This window comes from Salmo salar, chromosome 09 (assembly GCF_965601325.2).
Source record: "Salmo salar chromosome 09, fSalSal1, whole genome shotgun sequence".
In the NCBI taxonomy this organism is placed as follows: domain Eukaryota; kingdom Metazoa; phylum Chordata; class Actinopteri; order Salmoniformes; family Salmonidae; genus Salmo; species Salmo salar.
The window spans coordinates 159,601,330-159,621,753 of record NC_138299.1 but is presented as its reverse complement, the minus strand read 5'-3'; the positions used below and the strand labels follow the sequence as shown (position 1 = coordinate 159,621,753).

The window sequence follows — 20,424 nt, the reverse complement described above, 5'->3', positions numbered from 1 at the left end:
TCTCTGTTAAATCTTTCATGTTTTTATGTCTTTCAATGTTTATGGTGAAATGTTGCTACGCGTTTTAAATGATGTTACTTAATGAGACAGAGACTTGGTGTCAATTGGGCATAGAGTCGATTAGATTTCCAGTTATGCTTTCATTCTAGTCTATACACATCATCCTCTGTAGTCTATACACATCATCCTTTGTAGTCTATACACATCATCCTCTGTAGTCTATACACATCATCCTCTATACACAACATCCTCTATAGTCTATACACATCATCCTCTGTAGTCTATACACATCATCCTCTGTAGTCTATACACATCATCCTCTATAGTCTATACACATCATCCTCTATACACAACATCCTCTATAGTCTATACACATCATCCTCTATACACATCATCCTCTATAGTCTATACACATCATCCTCTATACACATCATCCTCTATAGTCTATACACATCATCCTCCATTTACATCATCCTCTATAGTCTATACACATCATCCTCTATTTACATCATCCTCTATAGTCTATACACATCATCCTCTATTCACATCATCCTCTATAGTCTATACACATCATCCTCTATAGTCTATACACATCATCCTCTATAGTCTATACACATCATCCTCTATTCACATCATCCTCTATAGTCTTTACACATCATTCTCTATAGTCTATACACATCATCCTCTATAGTCTATACACATCATCCTCTATAGTCTATACACATCATCCTCTATAGTTTATACACATCATCCTCTATTCACATCATCCTCTATAGTCTATACACATCATCCTCTATTTACATCATCCTCTATAGTCTATACACATCATCCTCTATTCACATCATCCTCTATACACATCATCCTCTATAGTCTATAGACATCATCCTCTATAGTCTATACACATCATCCTCTATAGTTTATACACATCATCCTCTATAGTCTGTACACATCATCCTCTGTAGTTTATACACATCATCCTCTGTAGTTTATACACATCATCCTCTATAGTTTATACACATCATCCTCTATAGTCTATACACATCATCCTCTATTCACATCATCCTCTATATTCTATACACATCATCCTCTATAGTCTGTACACATCATCCTCTATAGTCTGTACACATCATCCTCTATAGTCTGTACACATCATCCTCTATAGTCTATACACATCATCGTCTATACACATCATCCTCTATTCACATCATCCTCTATAGTCTATACACATCATCCTCTGTAGTCTATACACATCGTCCTCTGTAGTCTATTCACATCATCCTCTATAGTCTATACACATCATCCTCTATTCACATCATCCTCTATAGTCTATACACATCATCCTCTATAATCTGTAAACATCATCCTCTATAGTCTGTACACATCATCCTCTATAGTCTATACACATCATCCTCTATACACATCATCCTCTATTCACATCATCCTCTATAGTCTATACACATCATCCTCTATAGTCTATACACATCATCCTCTATAGTTTATACACATCATCCTCTATAGTCTATACACATCATCCTCTATAGTCTATACACTTCATCCAGTGGAGAGAGGGGAACCGGCCAGGCAGAGACAGCAAGGGTGGTTCGTTGCTCCAGCCTTTCCGTTCACCTTCACACTCCTGGGCCAGACTACACTCAATCATAGGACCTACTGAAGAGATGAGTCTTCAATAAAGACTTAAAGGTCGAGACCCAGTCTGCGTCTCTCACATTGGTAGGCAGACCATTCCATAAAAATTTAGCTCTATAGGAGAAAGCCCTGCCTCCAGCTGTTTGCTTAGAAATTCTAGGGACAATTAGGAGGCCTGCGTTTTGTGACCGTAGCGTACGTGTAGGTATGTACGGCAGGACCAAATCGGAAAGATGGGTAGGAGCAAGTCCATGTAATGCTTTGTAGGTTAGTAGTAAAACCTTGAAATCAGCCCTTGCCTTAACAGGAAGCCAGTGTAGGGAGGCAAGCACTGGAGTAATATGATCACATTTTTTGGTTCTAGTCAGGATTCTAGCAGCCGTATTTAGCACTAACTGAAGTTTGTTTAGTGCTTTATCCGGGTAGCTGGAAAGTGGAGCATTGCAGTAGTCTAATGTAGATGTGACAAAAGCATGGATAAATGTTTCTGCATCATTTTTGGACAGAAAGAGTCTGATTTTTGCAATGTTACGTAGATGGAAAAAAGCTGTCCTTGAAACAGTCTCGTGTTCGTCAAAAGAGAGATCAGGGTCGAGAGTAACGCCAAGGTCCTTCATAGTTTTATTTGAGACGACTGTACAACCATCAAGGTTAATTGTCAGATTCAACAGAAGATCTCTTTGTTTCTTGGGACCTAGAACTACAGTTGAAGTCGGAAGTTTACATACACTTAGGTTGGAATCATTAAAACTCATTTTTCAACCACTCCACAAATTTCTTGTTAACAAACTATAGTTTTGGCAAGTCGGTGAGGACATCTACTTTGTGCATGATACAAGTAATTTTCCCAACAATTGTTTACAGACAGATTATTTCACTTATAATTCACTGTATCACAATTCCAGTGGGTCAGAAGTTTACATACACTAAGTTGACTGTGCCTTTAAACAGCTTGGAAAATTCCAGACAATGATGTCATGGCTTTAGAAACTTCTGATAGGCTAATTGACATAATTTGAGTCAATTGGAGGTGTATCTGTGGATGTATTTCAAGGCCTACCTTCAAACTCAGTGCCTCTTTGCTTGACATCATGGGAAAATCAAAAGAATCAGCCAAGACCTCAGGAAAAAATGGTAGACCTCCACAAGTCTGGTTCATCATTGGGAGCAATTTCAAAACGCCTGAAGGTACCACGTTCATCTGTACCAACAATAGTACGCAAGTATAAACACCATGGGACCACGCAGCCGTCATACCGCTCAGGAAGGAAACACGTTCTGTCTTCTAGAGATGAACGTACTTTGCTGCAAAAAGTGCAAATCAATCCCAGAACAACAAAGGACCTTGTGAAGATGCTGGAGGAAACAAGTACAAAAGTATCTATATCCACAGTAAAACGAGTCCTATACCGACATAACCTGAAAGGCCGCTCAGCAAGGAAGAAGCCGGTTTCCAACTGCACATGGGGACAAAGATCGTACTTTTTGGAGAAATGTCCTCGGGTCTGATGAAACAAAAAACGAACTATTTGGCCATAATGACCATCGTTATGTGTGGAGGAAAAAGGGGGAGGCTTGCAAGCCGAAGAACACCATCCCAACCGTGAAGCACGGGGGTGGCAGCATCATGATGTGGGGGGGCTTTGCTGCAGGAGGGACTGGTGCACTTCACAAAATAGATGACATCATGAGGCAGGAAAATTATGTGGATATATTGAAGCAACATCTTAAGACATCAGTCAGGAAGTTAAAGCTTGGTTGCAAATGGGTCTTCCAAATGGACAATGACCCCAAGCATACTTCCAAAGTTGTGGCAAAATGGCTTATAAGGACAACAAAGTCAATGTATTGGAGTGGCCATCACAAAGCCCTGACCTTAGTCCTATAGAAATTTGTGGGCAGGACTGAAAAGGCATGTGAGAGCAAAGAGGCCTAAAATAGAGGATGTTGTGTATAGACTATATAGTTGACAAACATCATCCTCTATAGTCTATACACATCATCCTCTATAGTTTATACACATCATCCTCTATAGTCTATACACATCATCCTATATTTAAATCATCCTTTACAATCTACGCACATCATCCTCTATAGTCTATACACATCATCCTCTATAGTCTATACACATCATCCTCTATTGTCTATACACATCATCCTCTATAGTCTATTCACATCATCCTCTATAGTCTATACACATCATCCTCTATTCACATCATCCTCTATAGTCTATAGACATCATCCTCTATAGTCTATACACATCATCCTCTATAGTCTATACACATCATCCTCTGTAGTTTATACACTTCATCCTCTATAGTCTATACACATCATCCTCTATACACATCATCCACTAAAGTCTATACACATCATCCTCTATAGTCTATACACATCATCCTCTATAGTCTATACACATCATCCTCTGTAGTCTATACACATCATCCTCTGTAGTCTATACACAACATCCTCTATTCACATCATCCTCTATAGTCTATTCACATCATCTTCTATTCACATCATCCTCTATAGTCTATACACATCATCCTCTATAGTCTATACACATCATCCTCTATAGTCTATACACATCATCCTCTATAGTCTATACACAACATCCTCTATAGTCTATAGACATCATCCTCTATAGTCTATACACATCATCCTCTGTAGTTTATACACTTCATCCTCTATAGTCTATACACATCATCCTCTGTAGTTTATACACTTCATCCTCTATAGTCTATACACATCATCCTCTATACACATCATCCACTAAAGTCTATACACATCATCCTCTATAGTCTATACACAACATCCTCTATTCACATCATCCTCTATAGTCTATTCACATCATCTTCTATTCACATCATCCTCTATAGTCTATACACATCATCCTCTATAGTCTATACACATCATCCTCTATAGTCTATACACATCATCCTCTATAGTCTATACACAACATCCTCTATAGTCTATACACATCATCCTCTATAGTCTATACACATCATCCTCTGTAGTTTATACACATCATCCTCTATAGTCTATACACATCATCCTTTATAGTCTATACACATCATCCTCTCTTCACATCATCCTCTATAGTCTATTCACATCATCTTCTATTCACATCTTCCTCTATAGTCTATACACATCATCCTCTATAGTCTATTCACATCATCCTCTATAGTCTATTCACATCATCCTCTATAGTCTATTCACATCATCCTCTGTAGTCTATACACATCATCCTCTATAGTCTATTCACATCATCCTCTGTAGTCTATTCACATCATCCTCTATAGTCTATACACATCATCCTATATAGTCTATACACATCATCCTCTATACACATCATCCTCTATAGTCTATACACATCATCCTCTGTAGTCTATTCACATCATCCTCTATAGTCTATTCACATCATCCTCTGTAGTCTATTCACATCATCCTCTATAGTCTATACACATCATCCTCTGTAGTCTATTCACATCATCCTCTATAGTCTATACACATCATCCTCTATAGTCTATACACATCATCCTCTATTCACATCATCCTCTATAGTCTATTCACATCATCCTCTATAGTCTATACACATCATCCTCTATTCACATCAGCCTCTATAGTCTATACACATCATCCTCTATACACATCATCCTCTATAGTCTATACACATCATCCTCTATTCACATCATCCTCTATAGTCTATACACATCATCCTCTATAGTCTGTACACATCATCCTCTATAGTCTATACACATCATCCTCTATACACATCATCCTCTATAGTCTATTCACATCATCCTCTGTAGTCTGTACACATCATCCTCTATAGTCTATACACATCATCCTCTATACACATCATCCTCTATAGTCTATTCACATCATCCTCTGTAGTCTGTACACATCATCCTCTATAGTCTATACACAGCATCCTCTGTATGTTTCAGTGTGTGTCACTGATGGTGTAATGGTCTATTGACTTGCACACTAACAAGAGTACAGAGATGCACAGATCCTTGACACAACATAGCAGCAGAAGAAATGACGTCAATGCAAAGGCAATGCCGCGTTCATAGCAACTGGGAACATGGACATCTCCGACCTCAGCGCGTTCAAGACAACTAGGGAACTCTGGGGGAAAAAAAGAGCTCTGACTAGGGATAAACTAATATGAATTGTTCATCTAACTCGGAATTCCAAGTCGGAAACTCCGGCATCTTTCTAGATCTCCGACCTGACTTCATAATTTTACCTTCCCCCAACGCCCCCCAACGCCCCCCTGTTCTCAGTTGTTTTGAATGCGCCATACTAATGGCTGGCTTGCCTCCTGCCTCCTGCCTCCTGCAGCAGAGCAGCTGAGGGTCTTTCTCTGATATTAATGTATTTCTCATCTTATTAGTTTGGCAGACAACAGAGAGAGAGAGAGACCATCCATCCCCTGTTCCCTAATCCATCCACACATCCGCTCTTACAGATTGAGTGAGCAACAGAAAGGGAGAGTGTTAGGAGGGAGGGAGGGAAAGAGAGAGAGAGAAAGAGAGGGGGGAGAGAGAGAAAGAGAGCCCATGCTTGGCAGGGAGAGAGAGTGCGCGACAGGGAGAGGGAGAGCGTGCTTGGCGGAGAGAGAGAGAGAGTGCTTGGCAGGGAGAAAGAGAGAGAGAGAGAGTGCTTGGCAGGGAGAGAGAGAGAGAGAGAGAGTGCTTGGCAGAGAGAGGGAGAGAGAGTGCGCGGCTGAGAGAGAGAGAGTACTCGGCAGAGAGAGGGAGAGAGAGTGCTTGGCAGGGAGAGAGAGAGAGAGGGAGAGAGAGTACTCGGCAGAGAGAGGGAGAGCGTGCTTGGCAGGGAGAGAGAGAGAGAGAGTGCTTGGCAGGGAAGAGAGAGAGTACGCGGCAGAGAGAGAGAGAGTACTCGGCAGAGAGAGGGGGAGAGAGTACTCGGCAGAGAGAGGGAGAGACAGGCATAGAGTGCTAGCAGCAGTCAAAGCGTCAATGTGAACAGAACCTAGATGAAAGACGAGGAAGATTCCTACTGACAATAATCTGTTGGATGATTCTCTCTCCCAACTGAGCTGAGCGCTGAATGTTCTTCTGACTGCTGTATGGATGAATCACCTGTTTGTTCTTATTAAAGCTATTTCTCAGGCATCGCTGGAGATGCCCTTTTATGTGCATTGAGCTGGAGACAGAGCGCTGAGAACAGAAGGCACAGAGAGAGAGACACATCCAACTGAGAAGAGCCCCCACTCTTCAATTCACCCACCCACCCACCTACCCTTTACATCAGAACATTCTTCTCTCACCCTTTCCTGTCTTTCTATCTCTCTCTCTCTCTCTATCTCTCTCTCTATCTATCTCTCTCTCTCTCTCTCTCTCTCTCTCTGTTTCTCTCTGCCTTTCTGCATAACGGTATTACACTGTATTTACTGAGGGTGAAAAGGAGGGATTCTACCACCCAACAATCCTCGCCATGGGAGATAAAGGCACAAGGTAAGCAGGGAATATCATGTGGGTGTTTCATGTCGCTGTGGAGGGTAGAGAGGATAACATCTTTGACTGCTGTATTCTGATTCTACAGTATGGCGGCTTCTCTTCCATCAGTGTTATCTGCTGTAGGATCCCCATGCTGTGTCCCTTTTTGTTACTTCATGTGTGTGTGTGTGTGTGTGTGTGTGTGTGTGTGTGTGTGTGTGTGTGTGTGTGTGTGTGTGTGTGTGTGTGTGTGTGTGTGTGTGTGTGTGTGTGTGTCGTGTGTGTGCGTGTGCGGACACGCATTTGTGTGCATCTGTACTTGTGTATGTTGCTACGTATGTTCAACTTGTGCTCGTGTTAGTACTCTCTATCATTTTCCCAGTAAATGTAATGTCAAAGGTAGTTTATCTGTTGTGTTTCTGAGTCACCGGCAATGTAACTCCCTGCCCAGCTACCAGCTTCTCTCCTCTCTCTACCCATCCTCTCTCCTCTCTCTACCCATCCTCTCTCCTCTCTCTACCCAGCCTCTCTCCTCTCTCTACCCATCCTCTCTCCTCTCTCTACCCAGCCTCTCTCCTCTCTCTACCCAGCTTCTCTCCTCTCTCTACCCAGCTTCTCTCACCTCTCTACCCAGCTTCTCTCCTCTCTCTACCCAGCCTCTCTCCTCTCTCTACCCAGCCTCTCACCTCTCTCTACCCAGCCTCTCTCCTCTCTCTACCCAGCTTCTCTCCTCTCTCTACCCATCCTCTCTCCTCTCTCTACCCAGCCTCTCTCCTCTCTCTACCCAGCCTCTCTCCTCTCTCTACCCATCCTCTCTCCTCTCTCTACCCAGCTTCTCTCCTCTCTCTACCCATCCTCTCTCCTCTCTCTACCCATCCTCTCTCCTCTCTCTACCCATCCTCTCTCCTCTCTCTACCCAGCCTCTCTCCTCTCTCTACCCATCCTCTCTCCTCTCTCTACCCAGCCTCTCTCCTCTCTCTACCCAGCTTCTCTCCTCTCTCTACCCAGCTTCTCTCACCTCTCTACCCAGCTTCTCTCCTCTCTCTACCCAGCCTCTCTCCTCTCTCTACCCAGCCTCTCACCTCTCTCTACCCAGCCTCTCTCCTCTCTCTACCCAGCTTCTCTCCTCTCTCTACCCAGCTTCTCTCACCTCTCTACCCATCCTCTCTCCTCTCTCTACCCAGCCTCTCTCCTCTCTCTACCCAGCTTCTCTCCTCTCTCTACCCAGCTTCTCTCCTCTCTCTACCCAGCCTCTCTCCTCTCTCTACCCAGCCTCTCTCCTCTCTCTACCCAGCCTCCCTCCTCTCTCTACCCAGCCTCTCTCCTCTCTCTACCCATCCTCTCTCCTCTCTCTACCCAGCCTCTCTCCTCTCTCTACCCATCCTCTCTCCTCTCTCTACCCAGCCTCTCTCCTCTCTCTACCCAGCTTCTCTCCTCTCTCTACCCAGCTTCTCTCCTCTCTCTACCCATCCTCTCTCCTCTCTCTACCCAGCCTCTCTCCTCTCTCTACCCATCCTCTCTCCTCTCACTACCCAGCCTCTCTCCTCTCTCTACCCAGCTTCTCTCCTCTCTCTACCCAGCTTCTCTCCTCTCTCTACCCAGCTTCTCTCCTCTCTCTACCCAGCTTCTCTCACCTCTCTACCCAGCTTCTCTCCTCTCTCTACCCAGCCTCTCTCCTCTCTCTACCCAGCCTCTCTCCTCTCTCTACCCAGCTTCTCTCCTCTCTCTACCCAGCTTCTCTCACCTCTCTACCCAGCTTCTCTCCTCTCTCTACCCAGCCTCTCTCCTCTCTCTACCCAGCCTCTCTCCTCTCTCTACCCAGCCTCTCTCACCTCTCTACCATCATCTCTCCTCTCTCTACCCAGCCTCTCACACCTCTCTACCCATCGTCTCTCCTCTCTCTACCCAGCCTCTCTCCTCTCTCTACCCAGCCTCTCTCCTCTCTCTACCCATCGTCTCTCCTTTCTCTACCCAGCCTCTCTCCTCTCTCTACCCAGCCTCTCTCCTCTCTCTACCCAGCCTCTCTCCTCTCTCTACCCAGCTTCTCTCCTCTCTCTACCCAGCCTCTCTCCTCTCTCTACCCAGCCTCTCACCTCTCTCTACCCAGCCTCTCTCCTCTATCTACCCAGCCTCTCTCCTCTCTCTACCCAGCTTCTCTCACCTCTCTACCCAGCCTCTCTCACCTCTCTACCCAGCTTCTCTCACCTCTCTACCCAGCTTCTCTCCTCTCTCTACCCAGCTTCTCTCACCTCCCTACCCAGCCTCTCTCACCTCTCTACCCAGCCTCTCTCCTCTCTCTACCCATCCTCTCTCCTCTCTCTACCCAGCCTCTCTCCTCTCTCTACCCAGCCTCTCTCACCTCTCTACCCAGCCTCTCTCCTCTCTCCACCCAGCTTCTCTCCTCTCTCTACCCAGCCTCTCTCCTCTCTCTACCCAGCCTCTCTCCTCTCTCTACCCAGCCTCTCTCCTCTCTCTACCCAGCCTCTCTCCTCTCTCTACCCAGCCTCTCTCCTCTCTCTACCCAGCCTCTCTCCTCTCTCTACCCAGCCTCTCTCCTCTCTCTACCCAGCCTCTCTCTCCTCTCTCTACCCAGCCTCTCTCTCCTCTCTCTACCCAGCCTCTCTCTCCTCTCTCTACCCAGCCTCTCTCCTCTCTCTACCCAGCCTCTCTCCTCTCTCTACCCAGCCTCTCTCCTCTCTCTACCCAGCCTCTGTCTCCTCTCTCTACCCAGCCTCTCTCTCCTCTCTCTACCCAGCCTCTCTCCTCTCTCTACCCAGCCTCTCTCCTCTCTCTACCCAGCCTCTCTCCTCTCTCTACCCACCCTGTCTCCTCTCTCTACCCAGCCTCTCTCCTCTCTCTACCCAGCCTGTCTCCTCTCTCTACCCAGCCTCCCTCCTCTCTCTACCCAGCCTGTCTCCTCTCTCTACCCAGCCTCTCTCACCTCTCTACCCAGCCTCTCTCACCTCTCTACCCAGACTTTCTCACCTCTCTACCCAGCCTCTCTCACCTCTCTACCCAGCCTCTCTCTTCTCTCTACCCAGCCTCACTCCCCTCTCTACCCAGCCTCTCTCACCTCTCTACCCAGGCTCTCTCACCTCTCTACCCATCCTCTCTCTCCTCGCTCTACCCAGCCTCGCTCCTCTCTCTACCCAGCCTCTCTCTTCTCTCTACCCAGCCTCTCTCCTCGCTCTTCCCAGCCTCTCTCCTCGCTCTACCCAGCCTCTTTCCTCACTCTACCCAGTCTCTCTCCTTTCGCTACCCAGCCTCTCTCCTCTCTCTACCCAGCCTCACTCCTCTCTCTACCCAGCCTCTCTCACCTTTCTACCCAGCCTCCCTCACCTCTCTACCCAGCCTCACTCCTCTCACTACCCAGCCTCTCTCCTCTCTCTACCCAGCCTCTCTCCTCTCTCTACCCAGCCTCTCTCTTCTCTCTACCCAGCCTCTCTCTTCTCTCTACCCAGCCTCTCTCCTCTCTCTACCCAGCCTCTCTCTTCTCTCTACCCAGCCTCTCTCTTCTCTCTACCCAGCCTCTCTCTTCTCTCTACCCATCCTCTCTCTTCTCTCTACCCAGCCTCTCTCCTCTCTCTACCCAGCCTCTCGCTACCCAACCTCAGTCCTCTTTTTCTGGGGAAGCTGCTGAGGGGGACAGGGTTACCTGCCATCCAACCCCAACAAGCCCACAGGAGCTGAGGTCTACAGCATAGGCACCCCAACCACCTGATTCATTTCAGAGGAAGTGAGAGATTGATTTTTGGGTGTGTGGATTGTGCTTCTTGTCCATTGTTACATCATACCATGTAGAGGATCGCTCTAATGGAAGAGGATGTGGTATGTTACTGTGAGGCCAAGAGATGTCAATCACAAGTACTGGTTTCACACCCCCACATGAACCGAGTTACATAAATCCACAACATGGTCAACAGTATGTGGACACCTGCTCGTCGAACATCTCATTCCAAAAATCATGGGCATTAATATGGAGTTGGTCCCCACCCTTTGCTGCTTTAACAGCCTCCACTCTTCTGGGAAGGCTTTCCACTAGATGTTGGAACATTGCTGCTAAAACAGCCTCCACTCTTCTGGGAAGGCTTTCCACTAGATGTTGGAACATTGCTGCGGGGACTTGCTTCCATTCAGCCACAAGAGCATTAGTGAGGTCAGGTACTGATGTTGGGCGATTAGGCCTGGCTGGCAGTCGACGTTCCAATTCATCCCAAAGGTGTTCGATGGGGTTGAGGTCAGGGTTCTGTGCAGGCCAGTTAAGTTCTTCCACACCGATCTCGACAAACCATTTCTGTATGGACCTCGCTTTGTGCACGGGGGCATTGTCATGCTGAAACAGGAAAGGCCCTTCCCCAAACTGTTGCCACAAAGTTGGAAGCCCAGAATTGTCTAGAATGTCATTGTATGCTGTAGCGTTAAGATTTCCCTTCAATGGAACTAAAGGGCCTGAACCATGAAAAACATCCCCAGACCATTATTCCTCCTCCACCAAACTTTACAGTTGGCACTATGCATTGGGGCCGGTAGCGTTCTCGTGGCATCCGGAAAACCCAGATTAGTCTGTCGGATTGCCAGATGGTCTGGAGGCTGGAGGCTGACTGAGGTTGGGACTGACAGGCTGGAGGCTGACTGAGGCTGGAGGCTGACTGAGTCTGGAGGCTGACTGAGTCTGGTGGCTGGTTGAGACTGGAGGCTGGTTGAGTCTGGAGGCTGGTTGAGGCTGGGGCTGCCTGAGGTTGAGCCTGGTTGAGGCTGGTTGGGGTCGGGGTTGGGGCCTGGGGCTGCCCTAACACATACTGGACTAACCTAAAAAACAGACTGTCCTAACCCTAACACAGACTGTCCTAACCCTGACCAGACCTGGGTTCAAATAAATTTGGAAGTTAGTATTTAAATGTTTTTTATTTTAAAAGACAATAAGTTGAATATTGGGAATGTATTTGGAAATACACTGACTCAAATACACACCCATACATTTAACCCAGGCATTTAACCCATACATTTAACCCAGGTATTTAACCCAGGAATTTAACCCATGCAATTAACCCATGTATTTAACCCAGGTATTTACCCATGCATTTAACCCAGGTATTTAACCAAGGTATTTAACCCATGCATTTAACCCAGGTATTTAACCCATGCATTTAACCCAGGTATTTAACCCAGGTATTTAAACCATGCATTTAACCCAGGTATTTAACCCAGGTATTTAAACCATGCATTTAACCCAGGTATTTAAACCATGCATTTAACTAGGTATTTAACCCATGTATTTAACCAAGGTATTTTAAAATAGTATTTGAATAACAAATACCCATGTATTTGAACCCAGGTCGGACCCAGACTGACAAACCACAGCAGTGACCCTTGACCTTGATATTGAGCTGAACCCATGTGACTTGTCATGTGGAAACAGAAATGAGCAGGGTGACAGAGACCCCCCCAAATACCCTATTCACACACACACACACACACACACACACACACACACACACACACACACACACACACACACACACACACACACACACACACACACACACAACCTGTCTGACATCTCTCTGATGGACAGCCCTGGGGACTCCTGCTCTCGCCATCTACACGAGGGTCTCCTTCAAACAAAGGACTGACAGACCGAGACCCAGATGCAGCACTGTAACTCTGCACTTCCCTCCTGTCTGTCTGTCTGTGCTGCTGTGAGTGTCACAGTCGTGTTACAAAGCTGAGTCAAAACAAGGAACAAATGAAGAATGAATATTAAACACGTGTTACACTTATTTCAGTCCTGAGGTGGTGTGTGTGTGTGTGTGTGTGTGTGTGTGTGTGTGTGTGTGTGTGTGTGTGTGTGTGTGTGTGTGTGTGTGTGTGTGTGTGTGTGTGTGTGTGTGTGTGTGTGAGAGAGAGAGATTTGCGCGAGCGTTTACACAACTTTTTCTGAAAAAAAAATGCATTGACAGTACAGGGATCATTACTTTACTCACTGCCAACGGCGATCAATGTTTATCCACCTATTTACTTACCACAACATCACTGGGCTGTGTGTGTGTGTGTGTGTGTGTGTGTATTAGTCTTGCCTAGGGATGAGTGGGAAGCTGGAGGAGGGTGTACAGTATCTTGACTTAAACGTTAAGAGCTCTTGATTCATTTATGGATTGGGGCTGAAAGCATCTGACATACCGGAACTGCTAGGGGGAATCCAAGCTGTCCCCTGTAGAAGGATCGTCTCCAGCCATTCACAATAAATTGGGCTTCTGTTTCCCATGTGTCTCATTGCGTCAAGTCCTTCTGGACAAGGGTTGCTGGGCGGAGTGTAGGGGCTTTTCCAATGTACACGGCTTATGAAGGGGGCTTTACCTCCAAACTCTTCAAAACAGAACATGGGTAACTACCAACTAGTTGTCTCTCCTCAGTGTTCATGGGTAACTACCAGCTAGTTGTCTCTCCTTCTCAGTGTTCATGGGTAACTACCAGCTAGTTGTCTCTCCTTCTCAATGTTCATAGGTAACTACCAGCTAGTTGTCTCTCCTCAGTGTTCATAGGTAACTACCAGCTAGTTGTCTCTCCTTCTCAGTGTTCATAGGTAACTACCAACTAGTTGTCTCTCCTTCTCAGTGTTCATAGGTAACTACCAACTAGTTGTCTCTCCTCAGTGTTCATAGGTAACTACCAGCTAGTTGTCTCTCCTTCTCAGTGTTCATAGGTAACTACCAGCTAGTTGTCTCTCCTTCTCAGTGTTCATAGGTAACTACCAGCTAGTTGTCTCTCCTTCTCAGTGTTCATAGGTAACTACCAGCTAGTTGTCTCTCCTTCTCAGTGTTCATGGGTAACTACCAGCTAGTTGTCTCTCCTTCTCAGTGTTCATAGGTAACTACCAGCTAGTTGTCTCTCCTTCTCAGTGTTCATAGGTAACTACCAACTAGTTGTCTCTCCTCAGTGTTCATGGGTAACTACCAGCTAGTTGTCTCTCCTTCTCAGTGTTCATAGGTAACTACCAACTAGTTGTCTCTCCTTCTCAGTGTTCATGGGTAACTACCAGCTAGTTGTCTCTCCTTCTCAGTGTTCATAGGTAACTACCAGCTAGTTGTCTCTCCTTCTCAGTGTTCATAGGTAACTACCAGCTAGTTGTCTCTCCTTCTCAGTGTTCATAGGTAACTACCAGCTAGTTGTCTCTCCTTCTCAGTGTTCATGGGTAACTACCCTAGTGTCTCTCCCAGTGTTCATGGGTAACTACCAGCTAGTTGTCTCTCCTCTCAGTGTTCATAGGTAACTACCAGCTAGTTGTCTCTCCTTCTCAGTGTTCATGGGTAACTACCAGCTAGTTGTCTCTCCTTCTCAGTGTTCATAGGTAACTACCAGCTAGTTGTCTCTCCTTCTCAGTGTTCATAGGTAACTACCAGCTAGTTGTCTCTCCTTCTCAGTGTTCATAGGTAACTACCAGCTAGTTGTCTCTCCTCCTCAGTGTTCATAGGTAACTACCAGCTAGTTGTCTCTCCTCAGTGTTCATAGGTAACTACCAGCTAGTTGTCTCTCCTTCTCAGTGTTCATGGGTAACTACCAGCTAGTTGTCTCTCCTTCTCAGTGTTCATAGGTAACTACCAGCTAGTTGTCTCTCCTTCTCAGTGTTCATAGGTAACTACCAGCTAGTTGTCTCTCCTTCTCAGTGTTCATAGGTAACTACCAGCTAGTTGTCTCTCCTTCTCAGTGTTCATAGGTAACTACCAGCTAGTTGTCTCTCCTTCTCAGTGTTCATAGGTAACTACCAGCTAGTTGTCTCTCCTCAGTGTTCATAGGTAACTACCAGCTAGTTGTCTCTCCTTCTCAGTGTTCATAGGTAACTACCAGCTAGTTGTCTCTCCTTCTCAGTGTTCATAGGTAACTACCAGCTAGTTGTCTCTCCTTCTCAGTGTTCATAGGTAACTACCAGCTAGTTGTCTCTCCTTCTCAGTGTTCATAGGTAACTACCAGCTAGTTGTCTCTCCTTCTCAGTGTTCATAGGTAACTACCAGCTAGTTGTCTCTCCTTCTCAGTGTTCATAGGTAACTACCAGCTAGTTGTCTCTCCTTCTCAGTGTTCATAGGTAACTACCAGCTAGTTGTCTCTCCTTCTCAGTGTTCATAGGTAACTACCAACTAGTTGTCTCTCCTTCTCAGTGTTCATGGGTAACTACCAGCTAGTTGTCTCTCCTTCTCAGTGTTCATAGGTAACTACCAGCTAGTTGTCTCTCCTCAGTGTTCATAGGTAACTACCAGCTAGTTGTCTCTCCTTCTCAGTGTTCATGGGTAACTACCAGCTAGTTGTCTCTCCTTCTCAGTGTTCATAGGTAACTACCAGCTAGTTGTCTCTCCTTCTCAGTGTTCATAGGTAACTACCAGCTAGTTGTCTCTCCTTCTCAGTGTTCATAGGTAACTACCAGCTAGTTGTCTCTCCTTCTCAGTGTTCATAGGTAACTACCAGCTAGTTGTCTCTCCTTCTCAGTGTTCATAGGTAACTACCAGCTAGTTGTCTCTCCTCAGTGTTCATAGGTAACTACCAGCTAGTTGTCTCTCCTTCTCAGTGTTCATAGGTAACTACCAGCTAGTTGTCTCTCCTTCTCAGTGTTCATAGGTAACTACCAGCTAGTTGTCTCTCCTTCTCAGTGTTCATAGGTAACTACCAGCTAGTTGTCTCTCCTTCTCAGTGTTCATAGGTAACTACCAGCTAGTTGTCTCTCCTTCTCAGTGTTCATAGGTAACTACCAGCTAGTTGTCTCTCCTTCTCAGTGTTCATGGGTAACTACCAGCTAGTTGTCTCTCCTTCTCAGTGTTCATGGGTAACTACCAGCTAGTTATCTCTCCTTCTCAGTGTTCATGGGTAACTACCAGCTAGTTGTCTCTCCTTCTCAGTGTTCATAGGTAACTACCAGCTAGTTGTCTCTCCTTCTCAGTGTTCATAGGTAACTACCAGCTAGTTGTCTCTCCTCAGTGTTCATAGGTAACTACCAGCTAGTTGTCTCTCCTTCTCAGTGTTCATGGATAGATACTAGCTAGCTGTCTGTCTGTCTGTTTTCATGGATAGATACTAGCTAGCTGTCTGTCTCTCTGCTCATGGATAGATACTAGCTAGCTGTCTGTCTGTCTGCTCATGGATAGATACTAGCTAGCTGTCTGTCTGTCTGCTCATGGATAGATACTAGCTAGCTGTCTGTCTGTCTGTTTTCATGGATAGATACTAGCTAGCTGTCTGTCTGTCTGTTTTCATGGATAGATACTAGCTAGTTGTCTGTCTCTCTGCTCATGGATAGATACTAGCTAGCTGTCTGTCTGTCTGCTCATGGATAGATACTAGCTAGCTGTCTGTCTGTCTGCTCATGGATAGATACTAGCTAGCTGTCTGTCTGTCTGTTTTCATGGATAGATACTAGCTAGTTGTCTGTCACTCTGCTCATGGATAGATACTAGCTAGCTGTCTGTCTGTCTGCTCATGGATAGATACTAGCTAGCTGTCTGTCTGTCTGTTTTCATGGATAGATACTAGCTAGTTGTCTGTCACTCTGCTCATGGATAGATACTAGCTAGCTGTCTGTCTGTCTGCTCATGGATAGATACTAGCTAGCTGTCTGTCTGTCTGCTCATGGATAGATACTAGCTAGCTGTCTGTCTGTCTGCTCATGGATAGATACTAGCTAGCTGTCTGTCTGTCTGTTTTCATGGATAGATACTAGCTAGCTGTCTGTCTGTCTGTCTCTGTGCTCTTTATTGATCCTGTTAGCCATCATGGTGGACACTGACATGCATTTGGGGGAAAAGTGAAAGCTTGTTTGCATCTCCCTACTGAAGGCACCGATGTCTGTCGTGGCCTGTGTGTTAAACAGGGAGAGACTGTCATGCCTCCTTCCCCTATCCACTCCCTCCCTCTCTCTCTCTACTCATCCACTTATCTGCCCTCCCAACCCCTGCTCTGCCTTCCTGGACCTCACTCTCTCTCTTTCTCTCTCTCTCTCTCTCTCTCTCTTTCTCTCTCTCTCTCTCTCTCTCTCTCTCTCTCTCTCTCTCTCCATCTCAATTGAGTTTCAGCAGGCTATGTTGCCAATAGAGAATGATTGATTGATAGGGTCTAGAAAGCAGATCGGAGCAGCAGGAGATGATTGATTGATTGATAGAGTCTAGAAAGCAAATACAAAAAGCAGCATTTGATCGCAGCCAGAGAGGCAGAGGCGCTGGAGGGGATGGCTGCCGTTTTACAGGCTCCTAACCAACTGTGCTATTTTCTTTGTTTTCTCGCATTGTTTGAAATTTATGTTGCTGCTATCGTCTCTTATGACCAAAAAAAGCTTCGGGATATCAGAACAGCGATTACTCACATCGAACTGGACGAAGATTTTTTCTTTAATGGGTACAACGTGAATTATATACTGCTTCTCAGAGACCAGGCCCAAATCCTTGTCATTTGCGTGAAGAAAAGACGGAAATACAGGGGACAGAGTTCGGGGTGCCTTGTGAGAATTCGTCGGCAAGTGGGTAACCCACCTCTACCATCCATTCTATTGGCCAACATGCAATCACTGGAGAATAAACTGGATGATCTCTGTTCGAGATTATCCTATCAACGGGACATTAAAAACTATTGTATCTTATGTTTCACCGAGTCGTGGTTGAACGACGACGCAGATAATATACAGTTGGTTGGGTAACCCGTTCATCGGCAGGACAGAACTGCTACGTCTGGTAAGACGAGGGGTGGGGGTGTGTGTTTATTTGTCAATAACAGCTTGTACTCAATGTCTAATATTAAGGAAGTCTCGAGGTATTGCTCACCTGAGGTAGAGTACCTAAGTACCTACCATAAGCTGTAGACCACACTATCTACCAGGAGAGTTCTCATCTATATTTTTTTGTAGCCATCTATTTACCACCACAAACCGATGCTGGCACTAAGACCGCACTTAACGAACTGTATAAGGCCATAAGCAAACAAGAAAATGCTCATCCAGAAGCGGCGCTCCTAGTGGCCGGGGACTTTAATGCAGGCAAACTTAAATCAGTTTTACCTAAATTCTACCAGCAAGTCACATGTGCAACCAGAGGGAAAAAAAACTCAAGACCACCTGTACTCCACACACAGAGACGCGTACAAAGCTCTCCCTCCATTTGGAAAATCTAACCATAATTCTACCCTCCTGATTCCTGCTTACAAGCAAAAACTAAAGCAGGAAGTACCAGTGACTCGCTCAATACGGAAGTGGTCAGATGACGCTGAAGCTACGCTACAGGACTGTTTTGCAGCACAGACTGGAATATGTTCCGGGATTCATCCAATGGCATTGATGAAATCCGGGTGAAATGGCCACCCGGACTATTTACATTGTGCCCCCCCCCCCCCCTTTGTTTTTACACTGTTGCTACTTGCTGTTTATTATCTATGCATAGTCACTTTACCCCCACCTACATGCACCTGCAGGTGGCAGTAAATGTCAACAAGCATAATTCCAAAATGTTGAATTTATTTCAATTTAGTACAGCAGTAGATATATAAATACTATGTGAGCATTATTAAAGTGACCAGTGTTCAATGACTATGTACATGAACAGAAGTCTCTAAGGTCTGATTTCCTAACTGTGGGGCAGGAGGGGTCGGCAGGGAGTCCCCCCCCCCCCCCCAAACACAAAAAATTAATAATAATAATAATTTGGAAGAAGGAACTTAGTCCGGTTTTAAACTTGCTCTTGAAAGTTGTAATAGTAGAATGTACAAGGTACCATTTCTAATATTGGGTATTGCATCATCAGTTCCTCTTGTCATGTCCGTCATTACAAACCTTACAGAGAGAGATTTATAACATGAAATGTCCAGATTAACTATAAAACGTCAGCTAACATTTTTTTTGTTTAGTTTTTTTAGCCCAAACATATTGTAGTAATGTTTGATTTACTTAAATATCACATGAATACAAATTAGACATGGAAAAATGTGTAGAGTTGCAAGAAAATGTGCTTTAAACCTACAAAATTCTCTCCACCAACAAGAGGGATGTGAACAGTTTGTGTTATGAACAGTGCTTGTGGCCATAGAAATAGACATGGGGGGGGGGGGGGGGTGTTCCCCAATGTTGGAAGGGTGGCCCCGAGTGAAAAAGTTTGTTGAAGGCTGAGCTGAAGTCGATGAACGGTATTCATACATAGGTATTCCTTTTGTCCAGGTGGGATAGGGTAATGCCAATGCCAATGCCAATTGCGTTGTTCATGGATCTGCTTTGGGGCCGGTGTGCAAATTGCCGTGGGTCTACGGTGTCAGGTAAGATGGAAGAGATATGGTCCTTAACCAACCTCTCAATACACTTCATGATGACGGAAGTCATTTGGTTCAGTTACCTTCGCTTTCTTGGGTACAGGAACGATGGTGGAATCATCAGAGTCCATGACTTCAGGAGAGATTTTCAGTCTGCTAGGGTTAGGGGTTAGGGTAAGGGGTTAGGGTAAGGGTTAGGGGTTAGGGTTAGTGTTAGGGTTTAGGGTAAGGGGTTAGGGTAAGGGTTAGGGGTTAGGGTAGGGGTTAGGGTTAGTGTTAGGGGTTAGGGTAAGGGGTTAGGGTAAGGGTTAGGGGTTAGGGTAGGGGTTAGGGTTAGGGGTTCTGGTAAGGGGTTAGGGTAAGGGTTAGGGTAGGGGTTAGGGTTAGGGGTTAGGGTAAGGGGTTAGGGTAGGGGTTAGGGTTAGGGTTAGTGTTAGGGGTTAGGGTAAGGGGTTAGGGTAAGGGTTAGGGGTTAGGGTAGGGGTTAGGGGTTCTGGTTAGGGGTTAGGGTAAGGGGTTAGGGGTTAGGGTAGGGGTTAGGGTTAGGATTAGGATTAGGGTAAGGGTTAGGGGTTTAGGGTTAGGGGTTAGGGGTTTAGGGTTAGGGTAAGGGTTAGGGGTTAGGGTAAGGGTTAGGGGTTAGGGTAAGGGTTAGGGGTAAGGGTTAGGGGTAAGGGTAAGGGTTAGGGGTTAGGAGTTAGGGGTTAGGAGTTAGGGGTTAGTCTGGTAAAATAATACACTGACATTAAGTGTGGCAACACTAGTAGTGAGAAATATCATATTTTATTTCAGGGGTCAAATGGGGGTGAAAAGCCTTTTGGTGTAGTTATCCTTACAGTAATCTCAATAGGCCTTTTTCTAAGTGTTGTTTTTCTGCACAAAGACCGTGTAAACAGTGTAATAATTTGCATACAAAGTTAATATTCAACTGAGTACAGGTGCAGCAGAGTCAAATAGCCTGAGTCATCTGTTGTTGCCATGTAAACCACAACCCTAATCCTATCCCTGTTGCCATGTAAGCCATAACCCTAACCCTGTTGCC

General features: G+C 45.5%; 1 protein-coding gene across 1 annotated transcript in view; it reads left to right on the top strand.

Annotated features, from left to right (window-relative positions):
- Positions 1-6,321: 6,321 nt before the first annotated feature.
- arrb1 (arrestin, beta 1) overlaps positions 6,322-20,424 on the top strand; it is a 54,824-nt gene continuing 40,721 nt past the window's right edge. Inside the window, exon 1 of the mRNA XM_014215431.3 lies at positions 6,322-7,133. Coding sequence (XP_014070906.1) covers positions 7,114-7,133 — 20 coding nt within the window. The 5' untranslated portion in view covers positions 6,322-7,113. The remainder of the gene's footprint in view (positions 7,134-20,424) is intronic.